The sequence below is a fragment of the Macrosteles quadrilineatus genome, unplaced genomic scaffold, assembly GCF_028750875.1.
Source record: "Macrosteles quadrilineatus isolate MER2022 unplaced genomic scaffold, UCM_ALF_1.0 Scaffold_21__1_contigs__length_2333173, whole genome shotgun sequence".
NCBI classification, from domain to species: Eukaryota; Metazoa; Arthropoda; class Insecta; order Hemiptera; family Cicadellidae; genus Macrosteles; species Macrosteles quadrilineatus.
The window spans coordinates 1,811,019-1,829,873 of NW_026542614.1; the positions used below are offsets into that span (position 1 = coordinate 1,811,019).

The 18,855-nt window shown below is 34.6% G+C and overlaps 1 protein-coding gene across 4 annotated transcripts; it reads left to right on the forward strand.

Moving 5' to 3' along the window:
* The first annotated feature begins 274 nt into the window (after positions 1-274).
* LOC129005405 (ubiquitin carboxyl-terminal hydrolase isozyme L3-like) lies at positions 275-17,961 on the forward strand. 4 transcript variants are annotated; one of them, XM_054434286.1, is made up of 9 exons: positions 275-379; positions 8,983-9,071; positions 9,840-9,851; positions 10,521-10,649; positions 13,169-13,314; positions 13,946-14,087; positions 15,165-15,240; positions 15,638-15,696; positions 17,130-17,961. In XM_054434286.1, exons 2-9 carry the CDS (start codon positions 9,036-9,038, stop codon positions 17,217-17,219), a joined length of 690 nt encoding a protein of 229 aa, XP_054290261.1. In that variant the 5' UTR covers positions 275-379; positions 8,983-9,035; the 3' UTR covers positions 17,220-17,961. The 4 variants fall into 4 exon arrangements, with proteins under 4 accessions (XP_054290261.1, XP_054290264.1, XP_054290262.1 ...); XM_054434287.1 differs by lacking the exon at positions 275-379 and adding an exon at positions 403-587; XM_054434288.1 differs by lacking the exon at positions 275-379 and adding an exon at positions 403-569.
* Positions 17,962-18,855: the final 894 nt, after the last annotated feature.

An 18,855-nucleotide genomic window follows, 5' to 3' on the forward strand; every position in this document is an offset into this window, starting at 1 on the left:
AAAACGGCTGGCACACTTATATCAATCACCCTGTATATCACTGGATTGAACCATTGATTATACATCTTCCCAAGTCTTGGGAGAAACATAATCAATGATTGAACCATAGAGAAAATCACTAAATCACGTTCGAGAACGAAAACTGCGCTGAATCTAAACCCAGGGTGTGAGAGGAACGGAACGGAAACTAAATCGGAACGAGAACGAACCGCCGCGCCGGGTGATCCGTCTCCGTCTGCTTGCTTGGCTTGTCTCCTGTCTGTCTCCTGTCTTGGTCTTGTCCTGCCTGTCTCTTGTGTAGTTTAGTTTGTAGTTGTGGTTGTGAAAGAGTAAGTCTAGGCCTTTGACGGTTTCACGGTTACAAGGCTTCTTTCAACAGGTAATTTGATTTGGGTGCGAAAATTAAATATTCAAGTACATTCTTAAGCTCTGGGTAATTCATAAATAATAAATTAGTAAATTTCCTTTTGGAACCATTCTCACAATTTTTGAAAGGCGAGTTTTACCATTTTATCACCGCAATTCGCTTGCTCCAGAAGTTCCTAAGTGGAAGCCTAAGTTAAATAAGTGTTAGTTTAAAATGCCTGGTAAGTTTAAACATAGAACAAAAATAATAACCCCTAATTTGAGTCCAGGCCTGTATCAAATTTTTTCTAGTTCTATTTTGGGCATTTACTAATGTGAACCTTTTGTATCTTCCCACAGTTGGCACAGTTTTGCCATCCATCAACAAAGCATCATGATTAGGCTAGGTCTAGTAAGTAACGAAGCTTAAAATCAATGGAAATGATAAATCATAGACGAACCAACACAAAAGTAGACTTTTCATCCCATTGTAAATTTTGAAGCTCGTTTTTCGTTTCTACTTAGTTCAAGTCCGGTGACACTGATCGATAGTATCGACGAAATTTTGTTTATATTAGGCCTATCTTATTTTAAGTTTAAGTTAATTTCATGATTTGTACTTTACTGTTTGGTTGTATAACTTAAATTTATAACTTAAATCCGCAGTGCTATCCTGATAATTAGACCAATTCGTTATCAAGGAAAAATGTGGTTCGGATTCCACTATAAACTGTAGGTCCCTTAGTTCCCAGTCATCGCTAAGTATTAAACAGTGGACGAGTTATTGTTTATGATAAAGTTAGATAAGTTTAATTAAGTTACAGTAGACTCTCTCTTATCCGGACTCCTTGGGATCGAGGCCAGTCCGGATAACGGGTCTTCCGGTTAAATCGACGTCCCCAAAATCTCATTAAAACGACCGTTTAAATGCATACTCTATACAGTAGGCCTATCTATACTTATTTGATACGCAAGCAAGTTTTTTGTGACAATTACTCCTCCGAAACTACTGAACCGATTGACATGTTTTTGGTGTCATTGGAAAGAGCGTAACGTGAAGTTGTACAGGAAACTTTCTTTTTAGGGAAATAATTAGAGAGTGAGGCCCTGGGGCCCTTTAAAGTTCCATTTACCTATCCATAAGATTAACATGGGAAACAAAAAGTGTCATGAAACTCCAGATGTTGTCAGAAATTAAAATTGAGAAGAGAACATATGTTAATTGTAAACAGTCAATAAGTTTGCTAATTTAACAGTTTGCTACAAACATATACTGACTTGGATTAAATTAAATATTTACTACCCCTATTTGAATTTGGGTTGGCGTAAATATTACAATGGAAAAAAGCGAGAGAGCTGGATAATTTGATATACTAAAAATAAAACTGAATTAACACTGTGCTGAATTTCTTAGTAATCAGAATAGAATAGAATAGAAAAGTGCTTTATTGAATACATATTATGTACAGTAGGCTACATGAAATGGGTACGATAAATTGATACATGCACATGTACAACAATCATACGACCGTTTACTGGGTTGGCATAATGTCCATTCAATATTAGAAATCAAATTGTTCCACATAAATCAACATACTGAGCACTAAAAACAAAATAAAATAACACTTCTTTATGCACCACATATACATACATACATACACATACACATGTATGCATACATACACATACACATGTATGCATACATACACATACACATGTATGCATACATACACATAAATGTAAACATATTGTAATACAAAATTTTAAAAATTAAATTCCTAACTAACTCTCATCTACGTTTCCATGCAATTTTTAAAAAAACTTCCAAGGCCCCGCCAATCCTTCCCATTCAAATAATCCACAAACTCCTCATATTGTATTTTTTGTTTACCAAAATACAAGAGTCGCAAGTCATTGAACACAGGGCAACTAGCCACAAAGTGTAAAGCATATTCATTCTCGTTTAAATTACACAAGGAACATCTGTGGTTTTTGTCAACAATCCACGGTTTATAGTTGAGATCTATAAGTTCTCCTCCACATTTTATTATCGAAGAAATGGTTCGGTTGTCTAAACCAGTTTCCAAGAAGCTATTGTTGCCAAGGTCAAAGTCAATGACGAATTCTTAGTAATCATTGAAAGAGCCGATTTGCAAACGACGGAAAGATAGGAAAGTCATAGAACACCACCAAGAAGAAGAAATAGAAATAATTTTTTTTTAAATTTATAATCATTATTATGGACAACCTAATGCGGCTATGAGTAGTAGAAAACGCTAAAAAACAATATCACCTTTTGAAAAATGTTAAGATATTCACAAGAAATGTTGATTTTATCGATCTGTTATATACATCTTGAGTGTTTCCATAATTTTTTAGTCGAATCTTAAAGTCATCAGAAATTATCTTTGTTATTCGTTTTAAAATAACGCAGCCTGTAATACTTGGCAATTGCTCGAATTCGAGCAACAGGTAGTTTGACTTAAAATTAGGAGAGCATCTATCTATATATTAATTACGTAAGCAGATTCTTTGCGTCAAAATTGTGGACGACTAGGAAGTCGTAGAATGACGGGAGAGGGCTCAAATTAAAGGTCTCAATCCCGTGACGGCGGGAAAAATAGTGAAATCTCCATAATTTTAACACACAATTAGATATAACGTAAAATTTTCTCCATAAGAATAGCATTAGAAGCCATTTACTGCTGATTTTTGTTTATTTCAATACAGCTGATCGTGATTTATTACTAAGCAAATAAGCAATATTACATTTGGATTACTCATTTGTCAGTCAACTCTGCAATGTACTGTATACTATATAAAACCAGGTATAGCGTTACCTATAATGATTAAGACGTTTTAGTTACTACGTCAAAGTTTAAATCAATTGTTTTCAGGATTAAAGAAACAATTCAAGATTAAATGGAGAACTTTTGCTTTATTTTATTTTAAAACATACGTTAAAGATTGTTTACATACTCTTTTGAAAATTTAATAACATTTATATTTGAGATTTATTGTAGAGTTTAATCAATATTTTTTATGAAGTTGAATAACCTCAATTAACCCTCCGAGTGTCCATAGTTTAGGCCTTAATGTCCACCTATTTTTGGCGCATTTGCAAGGTTTTATTAAAACGGATCTGAGAAGCTTAAAACAATGTTAATTCTACTGTTCTATATACCATTTTGTTTGGAAAATCATGGGCTTCAATATCATACATAAAACATAAGGAATATTTGTTTCAAAAAATTTTTTCAGGTAAAAAAAAAATTATTTTTGAAAAATTGAAAAAAAAATAAGTTTGCGCTCAATGAAATTGTATAAATTATAGGCCTATAAATATTGGAAAATAGCCACTTTGTTCTAAATTTTATGAGGATTACAAATATATAATAATATAAGGAAGTAGATTTGCAAATAAATAAGTTATGGGCAAAAAACAGATTTCAGTACATAGCGTTTAGCTAAGAATGCATAGCCTAACCATAGCTAGGAATCTGGCTGATAATTTACATCAATATCACTAACCTACTTCATCTGGATCGTCAATAAGTCCTTCAACATCACTAATATCATCTTCTAGTGCATTACGTATATCACTACTGTCCATTTTTACCACTAAAAACGACGATAAACGTACAAAAACACACAAGTCACCGATGTGAAATAACCAAGTTGTCTAAAACACGAACGTCAGCTGTCTGCTACAATTACGATCGGCTCGGAGAACATAAAGCGCTTAGAGACAGACCTCTGGAGAAAGCTTAGAATCTAACGAAAAGAACGATACCTTACTCGATCCAGTTCAATCCGATTCAGTCAGTCTTAGAGCCTTCGCCGTAAACGATGTTCGTGTGTCAAAAAATCGACTCGTGAGTCGTGAGTCGATTTTTAACGAGTGACGCTCGGAGGGCTAACGGTCCCTCTTAGAAAACAATTTTGGAATAAAGATGAAATAGGGGTTCGTACAGGTATTCGTTCATTAAGAATTCGTATAAGAATTTGTTTTATAATTTTATAAATTTATAAGAATTTGTTCATTACTATGTCAATTTTCAATGGGCGGAAAAAACAATATTGTTTAGAGGAGACTAACCAGGTACATGTTCAAATAATATAGCCTAGCATGCACGGTAGTAAAGGGAGCACCTATATATAACAGTAAAACCTAGAGGTATTTCCGTTTCTTAAAACTAACTAAAAATAGGCCTATGCATGTTGTGATTGGTTTCGATAACTGGGTAAATGGAACTCTTACCAGTCGCAAAACAGTTAGTACCTAACCAGACGTTGATTAGGCCCTTTTTTTGATAGGATATGTAGAGTAAATCGCACCTTTAGGAGGAATACCACCACATAATCTTACACTAGGCTAATAGTAGCATTTTGATGTTGATCAGAAACAAATCTAGGGTTAAGTTAGTCAATGGGATGCCTTTACTTTACACTAATTTTGTTAAACCTTAACAAAATGAGCATAATCATAGAAACAATAACTGGGTCGGGGTGCTAATTTAGCGGTTTTGACCATTAAAAAAAACTTATCTCAACACACTTTTTTGCCTTTCCATATTTGACGAAGATATTTTCCATAATTTCAATCAGGGAAGCTTTTTTCATCAGTAACCAAAATACCAAAGCTACCTTACAATATTTATTCACAAACATGTTTGCTGCCTTTAGCAGAGTTAAATATCTAGAGTTGTTCAAATTATTTATTGATAATAATATCAACAAAAGCAAACAAAGATAAAAACAAACTGTTTTTTTACACAAAAGATTTGTTGTACTGGGACATCTATCCTGACACATAGATTTGATTCTGAGTTTGTTTAAAGATTACAATAATTTTTTTTAAATTTGAGCTTTTTAGGGACTTATAAATGTCTCTACAAGCCACTAGTTGTATTTAGACACGTAATCACTGGTCTCAAATCTTTCCCACGAGAACAGTCGTTTCAGTACCCCCACTTCCTGCCGATCTAGTCCGGTTAAACCGATGTGTTGATAAAAATTATCCAGATAAAGAGATTTCACTTCTACCGAGTGTGGTCCGGTTAAAAGGTGTCCAGATAAGAGGGAGTCTACTGTAGTTGTATTTGGTTAAATGAGATTTTAAATTAAGCCTACTGAAATGACAAGAGATAAATTGTAAACAAAACACGACCCCTACAGTGAACCAGACAGAAATAATAGTAAAATTGGCTGCAGTTGATCCATAAGGACGAGAAATCTACTAAGGGAGTATGTTTTATCGGTACTTTAGTATTACCGTATCCGGAGGCCACTCTTGTACAGCACGCTGCGGAGGTTATGTTATGTTGGGTTATTATAAATATGTTTGTATGACTTTCCTCGTTTCATTATGAATCAAACAATACCAGATGAGTCATACTTTCGCTAGCCAAATCTCCTCCAAGTAGGCCAAGTCGAGGTCGTTGACCGGAGCACGCACATCACCTGTCACCGCTAATTGTAATCATGTCAAATATGGATAGTAAGTCAATTATAGTATGTTCTTTCCATTTATGATAATATAACCGCTGCAGCATGCTGTATAAAGCTGGCCTCTGGATAATACCAAAGTACCATTTTATCTATGAATTAATATACCGGTAAGCCTTAGCTCCCTATTGGACCCAAGCCAACTCATTATCATTAAGTTGGGCCTACAGTACTCCAAAATCTTATTAACACGTTCGCTACCGAGCGACGCACATTTGCGTCGGTCCGGTCACTCTTACAGACTAAAAGGAATGATCATGACGTTGCTTACAGACCAAGTGATATAGGAATAACATTGCCGACAGACCAAAAGAGAAATATCGTTTAAATGGACTAATTGACTTCATAATAACCTTAAGTGAATTAGTAAGCAATAAATATTGTTTTTATTTTTCGTTATGAGCGAATTTTAAAACGCCGCATATATGCGTCGGTCAGTCTATTTAACGAAATCCAGTTAAAAACATTACATTTTCGTTTCAATAGACCAGGCGACGCACGTAAGCGTCGTTGTAAATTTGGTTGTTTCAAGCTTTTACACAAACAACTAAAGAAACTCCACTAAACACTAGCCAAAACTGCAAAGGTTATAACGTTTACATCTGTTCTGTGATGTCGCGGAATATACAATGTAAACAACAATGTTGCCAACTGTTGTGTGACGTAACCAATCGTCATATCCACGGACCAAGCGAAGCACATTTGCGGCAGATATCCCTCTAGACCGATACGATAAAATCCGGGCTTTAAAATAGACCGTTGCTAAGAAATACGCTGTTTAATAACATTAGAATGCCGACGCAAATGTGCATCGTTAGTCCATTTCAATGTGACCAGCTGACGCAAATATGCGTCGGTGGTCTATTGTGAGAAACGAGTCGACGCACAATTGCGTCGCTGGTCTATGCGAACGTAAATTCCATATAATTGTGGTAGCGAACGTGTTAAAAGTGTGACTAAGTTAATATCAGACAAAGTAGTACAAGCTCCGTCCAACGTTAATTTTGCATTTTATTAGGCCCTACCTAAGTTAAATTAGATCATATAAGTTAAGTGTGCATTACTCGGGTCAGGCGAATCTAAGTTAGCTGTGTAAGTTACTTGGCTAAGTATTGTCCAATTAATAATCAATCTCTAGTAACTTATGGCTATTGTCAAAAACAGCCCTAACTTGGATGCTTAGAATAAAAATAAAGTTCAAGAAAAAAATTGTGCAGTTTTAGCAACTTAATCGTCTGAGACGAACAAAAAAGAAATGGTGGTCAGCGAGGGAATTTGAAGATGGAGCTGGGATTCCAAATGAAGTGTGAAATTTATTGTTGAATTCTAATTGTACTCTAAGGGTAGGACCCTTTTCTGTTAAATTTCTACTGTGATACATTTTACCTGAAAATACTAGGCCTAATAAAGATGTCTAATGACACACTTGTATTAATATATGTACACTTACTGTTGACTCACAAGACGGTAAATATATAAAGGATGGTAATTGGTGATCGATTTTGATTAGACACTCCAATCATCATCAGAGTCACAATAGGAGAATGACCCCATCTTTTATTTGTATTTACCGTCTTGTGAGTCAGCAGTATAAGTGTAAATAGACACTATATTATTTCAAGTGTTAGTAGACATATTTTTTGTATTTTTAGGTTTAATTTAATTACACGTTCAAAGCTGAACAAGAAGTTAACTTACCAGTATTTATTTTATAATAACTGAGTATTTAAATAAAAGAAACATATTAAACAGTTTAACACATTTATGCACTTAATTGAGTAATTGAGTGCTTCCGATGACGGTTAGAACAAGGTGATATAGTGGCATCGTGCTAGAGATGTAGGGTATGTGGGAAGCAAACAGTGTTTGATTCAACATGTAAAATTAACATGGTGTCGGATATCAACCAGTGTTTTGATTCAGGTGTAGGCTATAAAGTATAAAAAGTTAAGGTAGGTTAGGAAGGTAGGCCTAAGTTAAGTTAGCTTAACTTGATCATAGTTTTAAAGAAGTCTCTAGACTAAAAATTTCCCCTAACACAACACCTTGGCCTACCTTCTCCTCTAAAGGTTGGGATTGAGTTATATACAGGGTGTCCCGTAACTCTCTGGACACTTGTATATAGCGTTATTCCTTAGGTCAAGACAAACACATTTCACCATAGGTACATGGGTCTGTGGTGTCTAGTTTACCGACTGTCGGTATTTATGTGTTTTTTACAAAAAAACTAATAACTCCTAAACGGTTTGAGATACAGCTTTGATATTTTGCAAAAATGTTAATCTTATTAAGACCTATTATCGTTAGAAATTATACTAAAAAATCATTAACCATTTCAAAACGGCGGCCATTTAAAATATTTGATGCCTAATTTCACGAAAACCGTTAACTTTACAAAAAAATTGCAAGAGACAAAAAAGTTTGTAAATTTTATGTAGTTTTCAATGATACCTGATTTGTTAAGATTGGATAAATAATAACAGAGAAACGTGTTGTTTTCTAAATGTATGATCACTTTTCTCCATTTAAACAATGCTAATACTCCTTTTACGTTGTTTAGCATTGTTAGCATTGATGTATAATAGGCCTGGGTAGACTTTCATAAGCTGGACTCCGAAAACCGAATTAAATAATCCAACCAAATTTTCGATATAAATATTATTTGATATATTGATTATTTCATTCGGTTAGTTAGGTTAGGTTAACCTAACTAACCAAACTTTTTATCAAATGAAATAATCGAAATATCGAAAATTCAATATTTTCATTCCGTATTTTGGATTTAAAGATTCAGATTCCAATAAGAAATAACTTGCATTAACCCAAATTTAGAACTAGCCTATTTAAAGTGTCAAATTTGTTTTAGTAACGAATTGCTACATCCAACTGAAGTGTATGGTAATATGTTACCACATATTTGTAAACGTCAAGGACCCATAAGTCAAGGAATGTTAGTTCTCTGCATAATAAATGATGAACTCAAAAACAAACTCAGCAACCATTGGTTTTCTATTTTCATGATTTTTTTTCAATTTGTTCTCTGAGACTTTTCAGGCCATCAGGACTAAACTAAATATGATATTGAGATTGGCTTACTACTAAAGAATAAGTTATACTTTTTTGTTACAGAGTGAACCTAAGTTATTCTTCTCTCAAGATTAGTTAAGCAGTCGAGATAAAAAATGACGTATTGGCTTCCACTGGAATCAAATCCTGATGTAAGTATGGCATTATAATCATAAATAACTTAAAACCTTAGTAAATTTATTTTAAAACTACATTGTACTAACTTAACTACTTCTGCTTTATCAATAGAATTTTGTTTACACAAACAGTGTAATGAATTACCAAACACTCAAGTTGTTTATTGCCTCAAAGATACTTATTTCAGATTTATCATAGAAAATGTTGTAGTAACAGCAGGCTCAAGTTAAGTGTCTTTGTTAAATGATATATTTTTAGTAATATCTTGGGTCAAAGCAACATTCAAGTGATACTCAAGTGAAGTGAGGATTTTGCCAAGTTTTTTACAATCATACAGCTTTGTTCTTAAGAGTGTGATAGGCCCCATCCATAATCAAATAAATATTGATTCTTCACCCTCTTATAATAAAAGGTTGATTTTATGCTGTAACAATAGGCCTACTAGGATTTGGATAGTTCTCTCATAAAAATATAGGTAGCCTAAATAAAATGCCAAATGTGTTAAAACATGAAAAATAAATATTTAGGCTAATAGCCAGCAGGTTACCTAACTGTTTGTAGGTGTACTTTTGTAATTTCTGTGTGATTTGATGAAACTCTTTTGTGGTTTTTTATATGCTGAATTAATTTTGAATTCAGTAAAAGAATACTATTTAAGAAATTAATGCACACAAATTTTAGAAACACTGCATGGTACATTTATGCTTTTTCTAAACAAGGAGGTAGATGGTTTGTTGTGTTGTGTAACTAATTATTCTGAGTCATTATTTGTTCTTTTACAGGTTATGAACAAGGTTGGGAACTTTACTTTTAATTCATTGAAGTTTTGTAAGTAGATAGTGTATAGTGAACTCTTTGGCCTCATGAGATATCTGGCATTTTCAATAATATGACAATGCCTAAATCTTGAACATGTCGAATTAGCAAGTGTTTACTATAGTAGCAATAGCAATATTCAATTTAACATCTAAAACTAATAAGAAATCCTTCCCGAGGAAAACATGTCCTCAAAAAAGATTATTTACTTTAAAAATACTTGTACTTGATTAATTGTCATTGTTATGCTAAACACAGGTCAGTAAGATACAGAGGAAACATTCAATGGTACATTTAAGTTGTGTCTAGCACCAGTGTGTCCAGTTAAAATTTTATTTTTCATCTTCTTCCGCTCTCCTCTCCCCCCTCACCATAACATACTATGGCGCTCACCCTGTAGGAAGAGCCTGTGCGGTACAACTTCTGTTGTAAACAAAAACTGTTCCTGGCTCGGTACTAGTATATTTCCGCCCCACCATTCCCGAGCTAAATGCACACAGTTGTTCCATAAGCATGTTTCCTCTGTATATCTTTTCATTCTTTCTCTATATATTCCTTTGCATGCTTCCATCAGTCCTGGTAATACTTTTTCTTTGTTTTGTCTCAATGGCTACAATGTGTTTGGGACTTTGGATTTCTGTCCTCAGTTCCTCTACAATCTCGGGGTTCCTAAGAAGTGGCAGATTGTGGATGTGTATGGATTGGACCCTGATCTTCTTGCTGTGGTGCCTCAGCCAGTGCTGGCCTTGCTGCTGCTCTTCCCCATCTCTGAGAAGGTGAGTCCTGTAGTTCAGCACTTGTTTTATAAATGTACGTTTTGTTTGTTTCCATTGGAGACCTGTGATCTTCATTTTGATAGATTCAATAGATCAGAGCCTTATCTGTAGTTGCTCGGCTTAACGTATACAGGGTTCTCCTGTTTTAGATACATTTGGTTGCCAAGTTACTGTCGTTGTGTCTGGTCATAAGAGCAGTGTCTTAAGGGTGTGCTCTCCGCCACACACTAATGCAGGGGTTTAGAATATCCGTCATTGTCAGCTTAGTTCTTAACCGATTGAAAGTATATTTATGTTACTTTGTTAATTTCATATTAGTGCAGGCTTTTACGGTTGTAATTTTGTGATAATAGTAGAAATTTAAGTGTGAAGTGACTGGTAAACACCTCAAAATGAGCTTTTTCTAAACACACTCATGAGAATTATTTTTTTGATGGAAATTAAAACCAGAGAGTCATAGATTTGAATGTAATGAGTAAGAAACCTTCTTCAGATGAAACAAATTGTAAAAGTTAACTGAGCAGATATAGCCTAGTTTCTTTTTGGATCAAGGCAAATTAATCAACTGCATATATTCTCACCATTAAGTTTTTATTTGGAATCAAAATGACTTGCTTAGGTCAATATTTTTGGGTTTGGTAATGAAAAAGAAAATTTTGTTACAACAAATATAATTTAGATTGCCTCTGATACCAATCAATATTAATATTAGTGAGTGTGGTAGCTACCCTGGAAACATGGACATTATGTCACATAGGCTGTGAATCTCAGTCGCATATGAACGTTCAGTTTGGTAAGCACCCTAAGTTTAGTATGTGCTCAGATTCAGTTGGAATAAGTGTTTTATTTCAAGATAGACAATTCTTTGGTATCAGTTGACTGGATTGAGATTTTAACTCTGAAATAGCACATTGTAATTACAAATGTGTAGGATCCAACAAACTCAAAACATACTAGACAAGTCAACTTGGATAGTTACTATCAGAAGATTAGATAGGCCTACACAATTATCTATCTGCCTCAATCAGTTTGTTTGTGAAATGACTTATCTCGTGTAAAACCTCATTATAAATTTACTTTTGCATTTTTGGACTTTGAAATGAACATGATTGTCATCTACAGTGGCTGCAGAAAAGCCCCGTGAGGCTATTGCAGTGTTGGAAATTATGTTGTGTAAACTTTTTTTTTTATTATTTGTATTTCTATTCCAGTTTCAAGAAATTCAATAATAGATTACCTTTGTTGTTGTAGCCTGTTTGAGTAGGTAAGATGTTTTTGTAACCCTGTGCATTTCTCCAGCTTGTGTGGTATCTTCAGGGGTCTTCTTGACTTATCTCCTAATCACTGACACTATAGTCTACTTACTGTTCCAAAAATGCTTCCACACACACACACGGACACTAGTATCGCGATCGGGTCGGTTAGACAAGACGATGTAGGATCCATTTATCCGTTGATTTAAGAGATCATAATACATGTCTTCATAACAACTCCACTTCAATTATTGTAGCCAAACACCTACTTAAAACAAAATGTAACTCGCTCAATATATTTTTTCAATACCCTCAAGATTCTGAGCAAAGCCCACTCAAAACCATTAGCAAATTACATGAAAGCTACCAGATATACTATAGCCTACAGCCCCGTAACAAAAAAAGAAGACTACACTAGCTCTGCAATTTTCAAATTAATATACAACATTAAATTAGTTTCAAAACTGGAAACATGACAAACTGGCAACACTACAGATCAAGCACCCGCCCGACCATAAACCAGGGAAGTCCAAACTACCCTCAACTGTCAAACTGCCAAAATTCAAATTCCAACACTCCCAGTCCAAGTACCTAATTAAAGGAGAAAGAAAGACTTCTGCCGTGAATCCACATCGTGTCTGTTGTCCGATCGGCCCGTCTTTGATACTAGTAACCGACGTGTTTAAATATTTATGTAAATACTAAATACAGTATAGACTGTAGTGTTAGTGATGAGAAAATAACTTGAGAAGACCCCCTGAAGTACCGGGGGAATTTTTTGTGGGGTCTTTTTTTTTACATAAGCTGCCGAAAGCTTAGGTGGACTAACACATCTTACCTACTCAAAAACTTCAGGCTACAACAACAAAGGTAATCTACTAATTTTGTACTAGAATAAATAAATGACTCGCTGTAATAAAGAAGGTTAAGAGAAATAAAAATTAAAGTTTTTTTTGAAGGTACAAAATAGACACTTCTCCTCTAGCCTATCTAGTTTTAGATGGTAGATCCTCAAAATGGTGGATGGTAGATGGCCTATGCCTCAAAATAACCAGATCATGATGCTATATGGTAAATTTCCATTTGTTATTGGTTAACTGAACCTCAGAATGTAAACTTAATGCTCAAACCAACGAGTTTTTCTTAACAATATGTTTGCATAATCCAAAATGATCATTTGTTTCAAGATTGACCGTAATAGGATAATACTTTAAACATGAGGGTGGTATGAGTTGGCATGTTGTATAGTTGACATATTGATTGCAGTATGAGCAGTATTGTGCTGCACAGGATGCTCAGATCAAGGAGAAGGGACAGACTTTGTCCCCTGAGGTGTTCTACATGAAACAGTTTGTGCATAACGCTTGCGGAACTGTGGCTCTAGTGCACAGTGTTGCCAACAATACGGACAAGTGAGTGCAACTTCTAACTAAGTATTTTCTTTCAAAGTTAAGGATATGGAATGACTTAAAAAAAAAAGGTTGCTGCAGTTGAGTTTTAATCATTCCATCTTCCGGATATCTGACCCTTCAAGCAGCGATAATTGGAATCACGTGTATGACTACACACTTAAGGGCAAAGACAACACTTTTCACCGTTCATCTCTGTTCTTGAAAGATATATGTGTCAGGTTTCAGACATCTGCATCTTACTTTATACTAATATTTACCAAGCTGCAAACAACTCATAGCAGAAGATTACCTTTCTTCCGTTATAATGTTCTTTCTAATCAGAGTTAAAACACCCATAAATTTAACATATTACACTACCACCATTTTAAATGAGGATGCAACCAATCTTCTACCGAACTCATTGCCTATCTCACTCTAGGTTCTTACAATGTGCTGATGCTGTTAAGTGTAAACTCATTCTTAACAGATGGTTTTTCTCAAATAAATTCTTCTATCAAACATTTTTAATAAAATTTACTGTTTCTGTTTTACTGAACCTGTAAATGGCGCTTTGTTTACTTGTTCATTAGTTTTCAAGAGTTGCCATGGCAGGCAATATCAATTTAAAAAAATTTTGTTTCGACCTGTCCAGGATTCAGCTGGAGGATGGAGTTTTGAAGAAATTTATAGACGATGGCAAGTCTCTGACGCCTGAGCAGAGAGGGGAGTTGCTGCAGAATAACGAAGGAGTGTCTTCGGCTCATCAGTCTCTCGCCCTAGAAGGACAGTCAGAGGTAGAAAAACTAACTCAGTAGTAAAAAAAATTATCTAATTGAAATGATTTATTCCGGGTGTATACAAACCGGGGATTATTCAGGCCATTCTGGATTTTTATTTAAGCCATTAATAACTACAGCAGAAATGTGCGAGCTGCTCGATATTCAAGCTGAGCCGAGCCTGGCCTACAAGCTCAAGAGATCGAGCACAAATAAAGTTAGAGCCAAGCGTATGCAAAGTTTCTGCAATTGAAAAATTGACGCATTTGCCGCGGTCATGGAAAAGTCTTGATTGCCTTGCAGAAGACTATTATGACGTTTCCGTGACCAAAGGGGGGCAACTATAATGTAAACGAACTACGGGAGATATTCCGCATTTTGCCGTGATCACGGAAGACTATGATGACGTTTCCATGACTACGGTAAGCGATAATAATGTTAATGTATGTACAAACCGCAGGAGATATTCCGGGTTTTAAAAGTAGGGTCATTGTTAAATTGAATTATCTAACTATTTCATATATATTTATTGTTTATTGTTGTAAGTTCTCTTAAAGTTTATTCTTATCCAAGTGCCCTTTCCTCCAAAAACATCAAAAGGAAATCAAAATCTTGACTGACCAAAATATTACAGTAAAGTTCCACCACACACCACTACACACATACACATTCTAGAGATTTAAATTTAAGATCATGTACCAGCTGGTGAGGGACTGACTGCTATCTCGACCAGACAATGAATATATTCTATGAAATGCACATAATGACCAACAACTAATATTTTAACTGTTGAGACGGAAAAGGTTTTATAACGCAGATTAAACGCAAGACTCCAGGAGGCAGTGGTAAATAATTGTTTGTGTAGATTGCAGATTTTCTGATTAGGGGTTTTATATCATGTTTTAGACCCCATACCAAGTTTCAATATTTCTTAGATGTTGTAAACATTATTGAAAATAGTAGAACTAAATTGTTAGACCTTATGACGAGTAATTTAGATTAAATATTTTGTTGTGTATTGATTTGGATTTTGATAAATTTTTCCCTGTAAATGTTAATGGAATATCACTGATTGTTACATGATTTCCTTCTTAGGCTCCGGACCCAAGTGAACCCGTCAACTTCCACTTCATTGCTTTTGTCTGCAAAGATGGTCAACTGTACGAGTTGGGTGAGTTGTCAATATGATGAATTAAAAACCCTTCTGTATTGAGGGCAAACAGTTCTTAGAGTTAACCTATAACAAAATTATTATAACATTCCAGGACAAAAATAAAACAACAAGGTTTTAAATATGAGAAACAACAAAAGAACATACATACATCATCACAAACAATAAAATCTTTAACACATACATCCACTGCTACACCCAGGACCAAAGCACACCGTCCCACGCCACGACCATCTGGTTGAGTTTAAATTATTTACAAGTATTATTACAAGTTGTCAGTAGACTTTTATATTGTAATAATAATTAAGTTTTCTACCAACCATAACTGTTATGGCTGTTTGCAACATGAGAAGATGAATTTCCTTTCAATATTATTTCAAATGATGATTTTTTTCAGATGGTAGAAGGTCATTCCCGATAAACCATGGAGCTTCTTCACCTGATACTCTCCTCGAGGTAAAACTGAATCAATTTTATGTTAACTTTTGTCATAAATGATAGTAAAATAACACTATAATAAATAACCTATGGTTACATTCAATGCAAAAGTCTGAAACCATGTAGACGGGCAAATGCAATGTTAAATTCAACCTCTTTAAACAAATTAGTGATTTCAGTTGCTTTTTTACTTCTTTTAGCGAATTTCCCATATAGGGAATAAGCTATTACTGTAGTACTCATGGTAAGACCTGGACCCGGGACTGATTTACTTTTTTGTTTTGAGTTCCCTAGAGGCCAAAAACACCATCCGTTCAAATTAATATATATACATATTTAAATATATATATGTGTCCGTTAGCGCGATAACTCGAGCAAAAATCATCCAGTTTTGATTAAATTTGGTAGAAACGTGTAAACCTACGTTTATTCGAACGAGTTCGCGAACCAGCATGATCGGACTATGGGAACAGGGGTTTATGGGGGTAAAAATTGATTTTTCCCATTTATGGCCCTAAAAACAAAAAATTTAGCAACTTCTAAGTTGCAACTTCTCCCTGTTGCAGCAAACCCAAGTACTCGTTAAACTAATGCTATTTAAATAGGGAATAAATGTGACATTTTTAAGGAGACATTTTAGTGTAAATACAATCAGGCAAATGGAAATTTGCTTAGTCTGTAGGTTTGCTGCGGCGGGAGTATTTTATAATGCTTCTTTTTTAGATGACAAAGCGTGCAATTAGGTGAGTGTTCACCTAGCAGGTGTGTTATGCACAGGAGAATGTTCGAAAAAGATGAATGTACAGTAGAGTAGAACCCCTCATATCTGTACACAACGGGACCGAGCCCCTGGTCTGATAAACCAACTTATTATAGGAAGGAAGCACAGTAGGATATAAACCAAACATGAGTCAACCTTCTTCCGCCGGCCCCACTCAATGTCATAGACCCCTCGCGATACGTCAACACTCACTCATCCGCCACAATCCAATTGCAGATAATTTTCAAAGAGAATTGTTTGTGCCTTGTAAATATTTCAAAGTCAGTATATAATTTATTTGCTTGTGTTATTGTGTTGAAATACGTGTATTATTCGTGAGTCCTGCCAAGTACAAAATTCAGGTGTTTTAATGTTTATTGCCGTTTCATAGTTTGATACCTTTTCCTGTTCAAACTGTAGTATTTCGCTAAACCGTGATTTTAGTATCTGGGAAGACTCAATCCTAATACATCCGTGCTAATCGGTAGTTGAATATAAGGGGTTCTATTGTAACTCCTGTAGGGGTTCACCAGAGGGTTAACTAGGGGTTCCTGTAAAGTCTAACAACATCAATTTTGAGGGTTGAAATAAATCACTACAATCACACTTTCACCCCTTGCCTATGGTTAAAAAGCCTTTCAGCTTGTAGGATCTAGTGTGTTAAAGCAAAAACCTGTAATTGTTGTTACAGGATGGAGTACGAGTCGTCCGAGAATACATGTCTCGTGATCCAGACGACATCCGCTTCACCGTCACAGCTCTGACCGGGGGAGCCGAGTGACCACAGAACACCTAATATACAAACATGTTCCTTTGTATTGTATGTGTGTGAATAGTCAATATTGATCATATGTAAAACTCAGACTCTTTAATTTCCAAAAGTATTTTGTTTTCAGCCAATATAATATCAGCAATGTAAATAGAATTGACACATTATTTAAACTATTTTGTCCGATTTCACAAGGATACAGATCTTTTTAGTTGAAACAGAGATATGATATAAAATACAATGATTTTTTTTTAAATTACCATACCATTTATAAAAAAGGTAATACCATATTTGTAAAATTTATTGAACTACGAAAGTGAACTATTTTTAAGTACTAGGTAAATAAAAGACTGAAAATTTTCTTTAGGGTGATAGGATTGGTGTTTTTAGTTAAACAAATAATTTCAAACTTTTGGTCTCATTGATACCAAATAAGAACTTTTGGATTGTCACGGAGTTACAATTTTAGAAGTATTATTTGAATAGTTCAGATTAAGTTGTTTATTGAAAAAAAATGTTGTCACATAATTTTAAAGTTTGAATGGTAAGACCATTGATATGATCATAAATCACCTTACTTCTAGCTTGTCATTGTTTATTAACAGCTTTAACTTCCCCTCTAACCGTGCCTTTGGCTTAGTGTGAAACTGCTTCGACGGTTGGTTTCAGATAAGTATACAGGTGCAAGATAATGTGCCTCTTATGATATGTAATGTGATGTACTCTGGCATTTATTAAATATTTATACAACCTATTATGACTAATTTATTGTATCCACTATGTTCCCAGGTGTTAATTTGAAAAACTAAACAAATGTAATACCATAGGCAAAAAGAATTAAATACAGACCTTGACGAAATTAAAATAGCTGACACCGTGCTGTGGTTGTGACTATATGTTCTAGCGCACACCTAGAACTATGTGTGTGTGTGTGTGCCCTAATAGTATGCGCTGTGTAACTACACGGTGCTCCCAGCGGTGTGCACCAGAACCCATGGTAACCTGTAATATATTATATCACATTACCTGGCTCTTACAATTATCTGAAACATCTGTAAAATGTTTATGTTTACATTTTTTCTATGATAATAAAAATTCAGTTTTGTTCTAACATTTAGAATCACTTTTATTACTGAAATATGTTTTAGTGGCGACGAGGATGGGATTTTTAATGACTCGTACACTTTTCTACAGGATAAACATTGAAATTAACATACTATCATGACTGAAGGCCTATCAACAATTTTATTAACGTTTGTTCAACAACAGGCTATACTTTTGAACAAGTTTAATGAAATCACACAAACCCATGCACAGAATTCAAAACCTTTAACACCCCAGAACGGAATCACATCATTCAATTTCGATTCATTTGATGAAAATCTTGAAGATTTCAATTCATATAGACAACGACTTGAAAATTACTTTCATTTGAAAAACATTACAGGAAACGAAGATAAAGTACAACAAATCAAAGCAAGAATATTGATCAATTGTATTGGACCAAAACATTATCAACTACCTACTCTTGTATCTCCAGACCTACCATCAAACAAAAGCTACGATGAATTGATTAAAATAGCTGAAAAACATTTATGTCCAAAACCCATGTTTTGTCCAACAACATACTTTTCTATCACGTGTTCAA

What these genes read in the sequence shown, in the direction of transcription:
- LOC129005405 (XM_054434286.1), top strand. Translation starts at nt 9,036, where the DNA reads ATGACGTATTGGCTTCCACTGGAATCAAATCCTGAT. An exon ending in TGGTCAACTGTACGAGTTGG is followed by an intron (nt 15,241 to 15,637) that starts GTGAGTTGTCAA and finishes GATTTTTTTCAG; the next exon opens with ATGGTAGAAGGTCATTCCCG. An exon ending in CACCTGATACTCTCCTCGAG is followed by an intron (nt 15,697 to 17,129) that starts GTAAAACTGAAT and finishes TTGTTGTTACAG; the next exon opens with GATGGAGTACGAGTCGTCCG.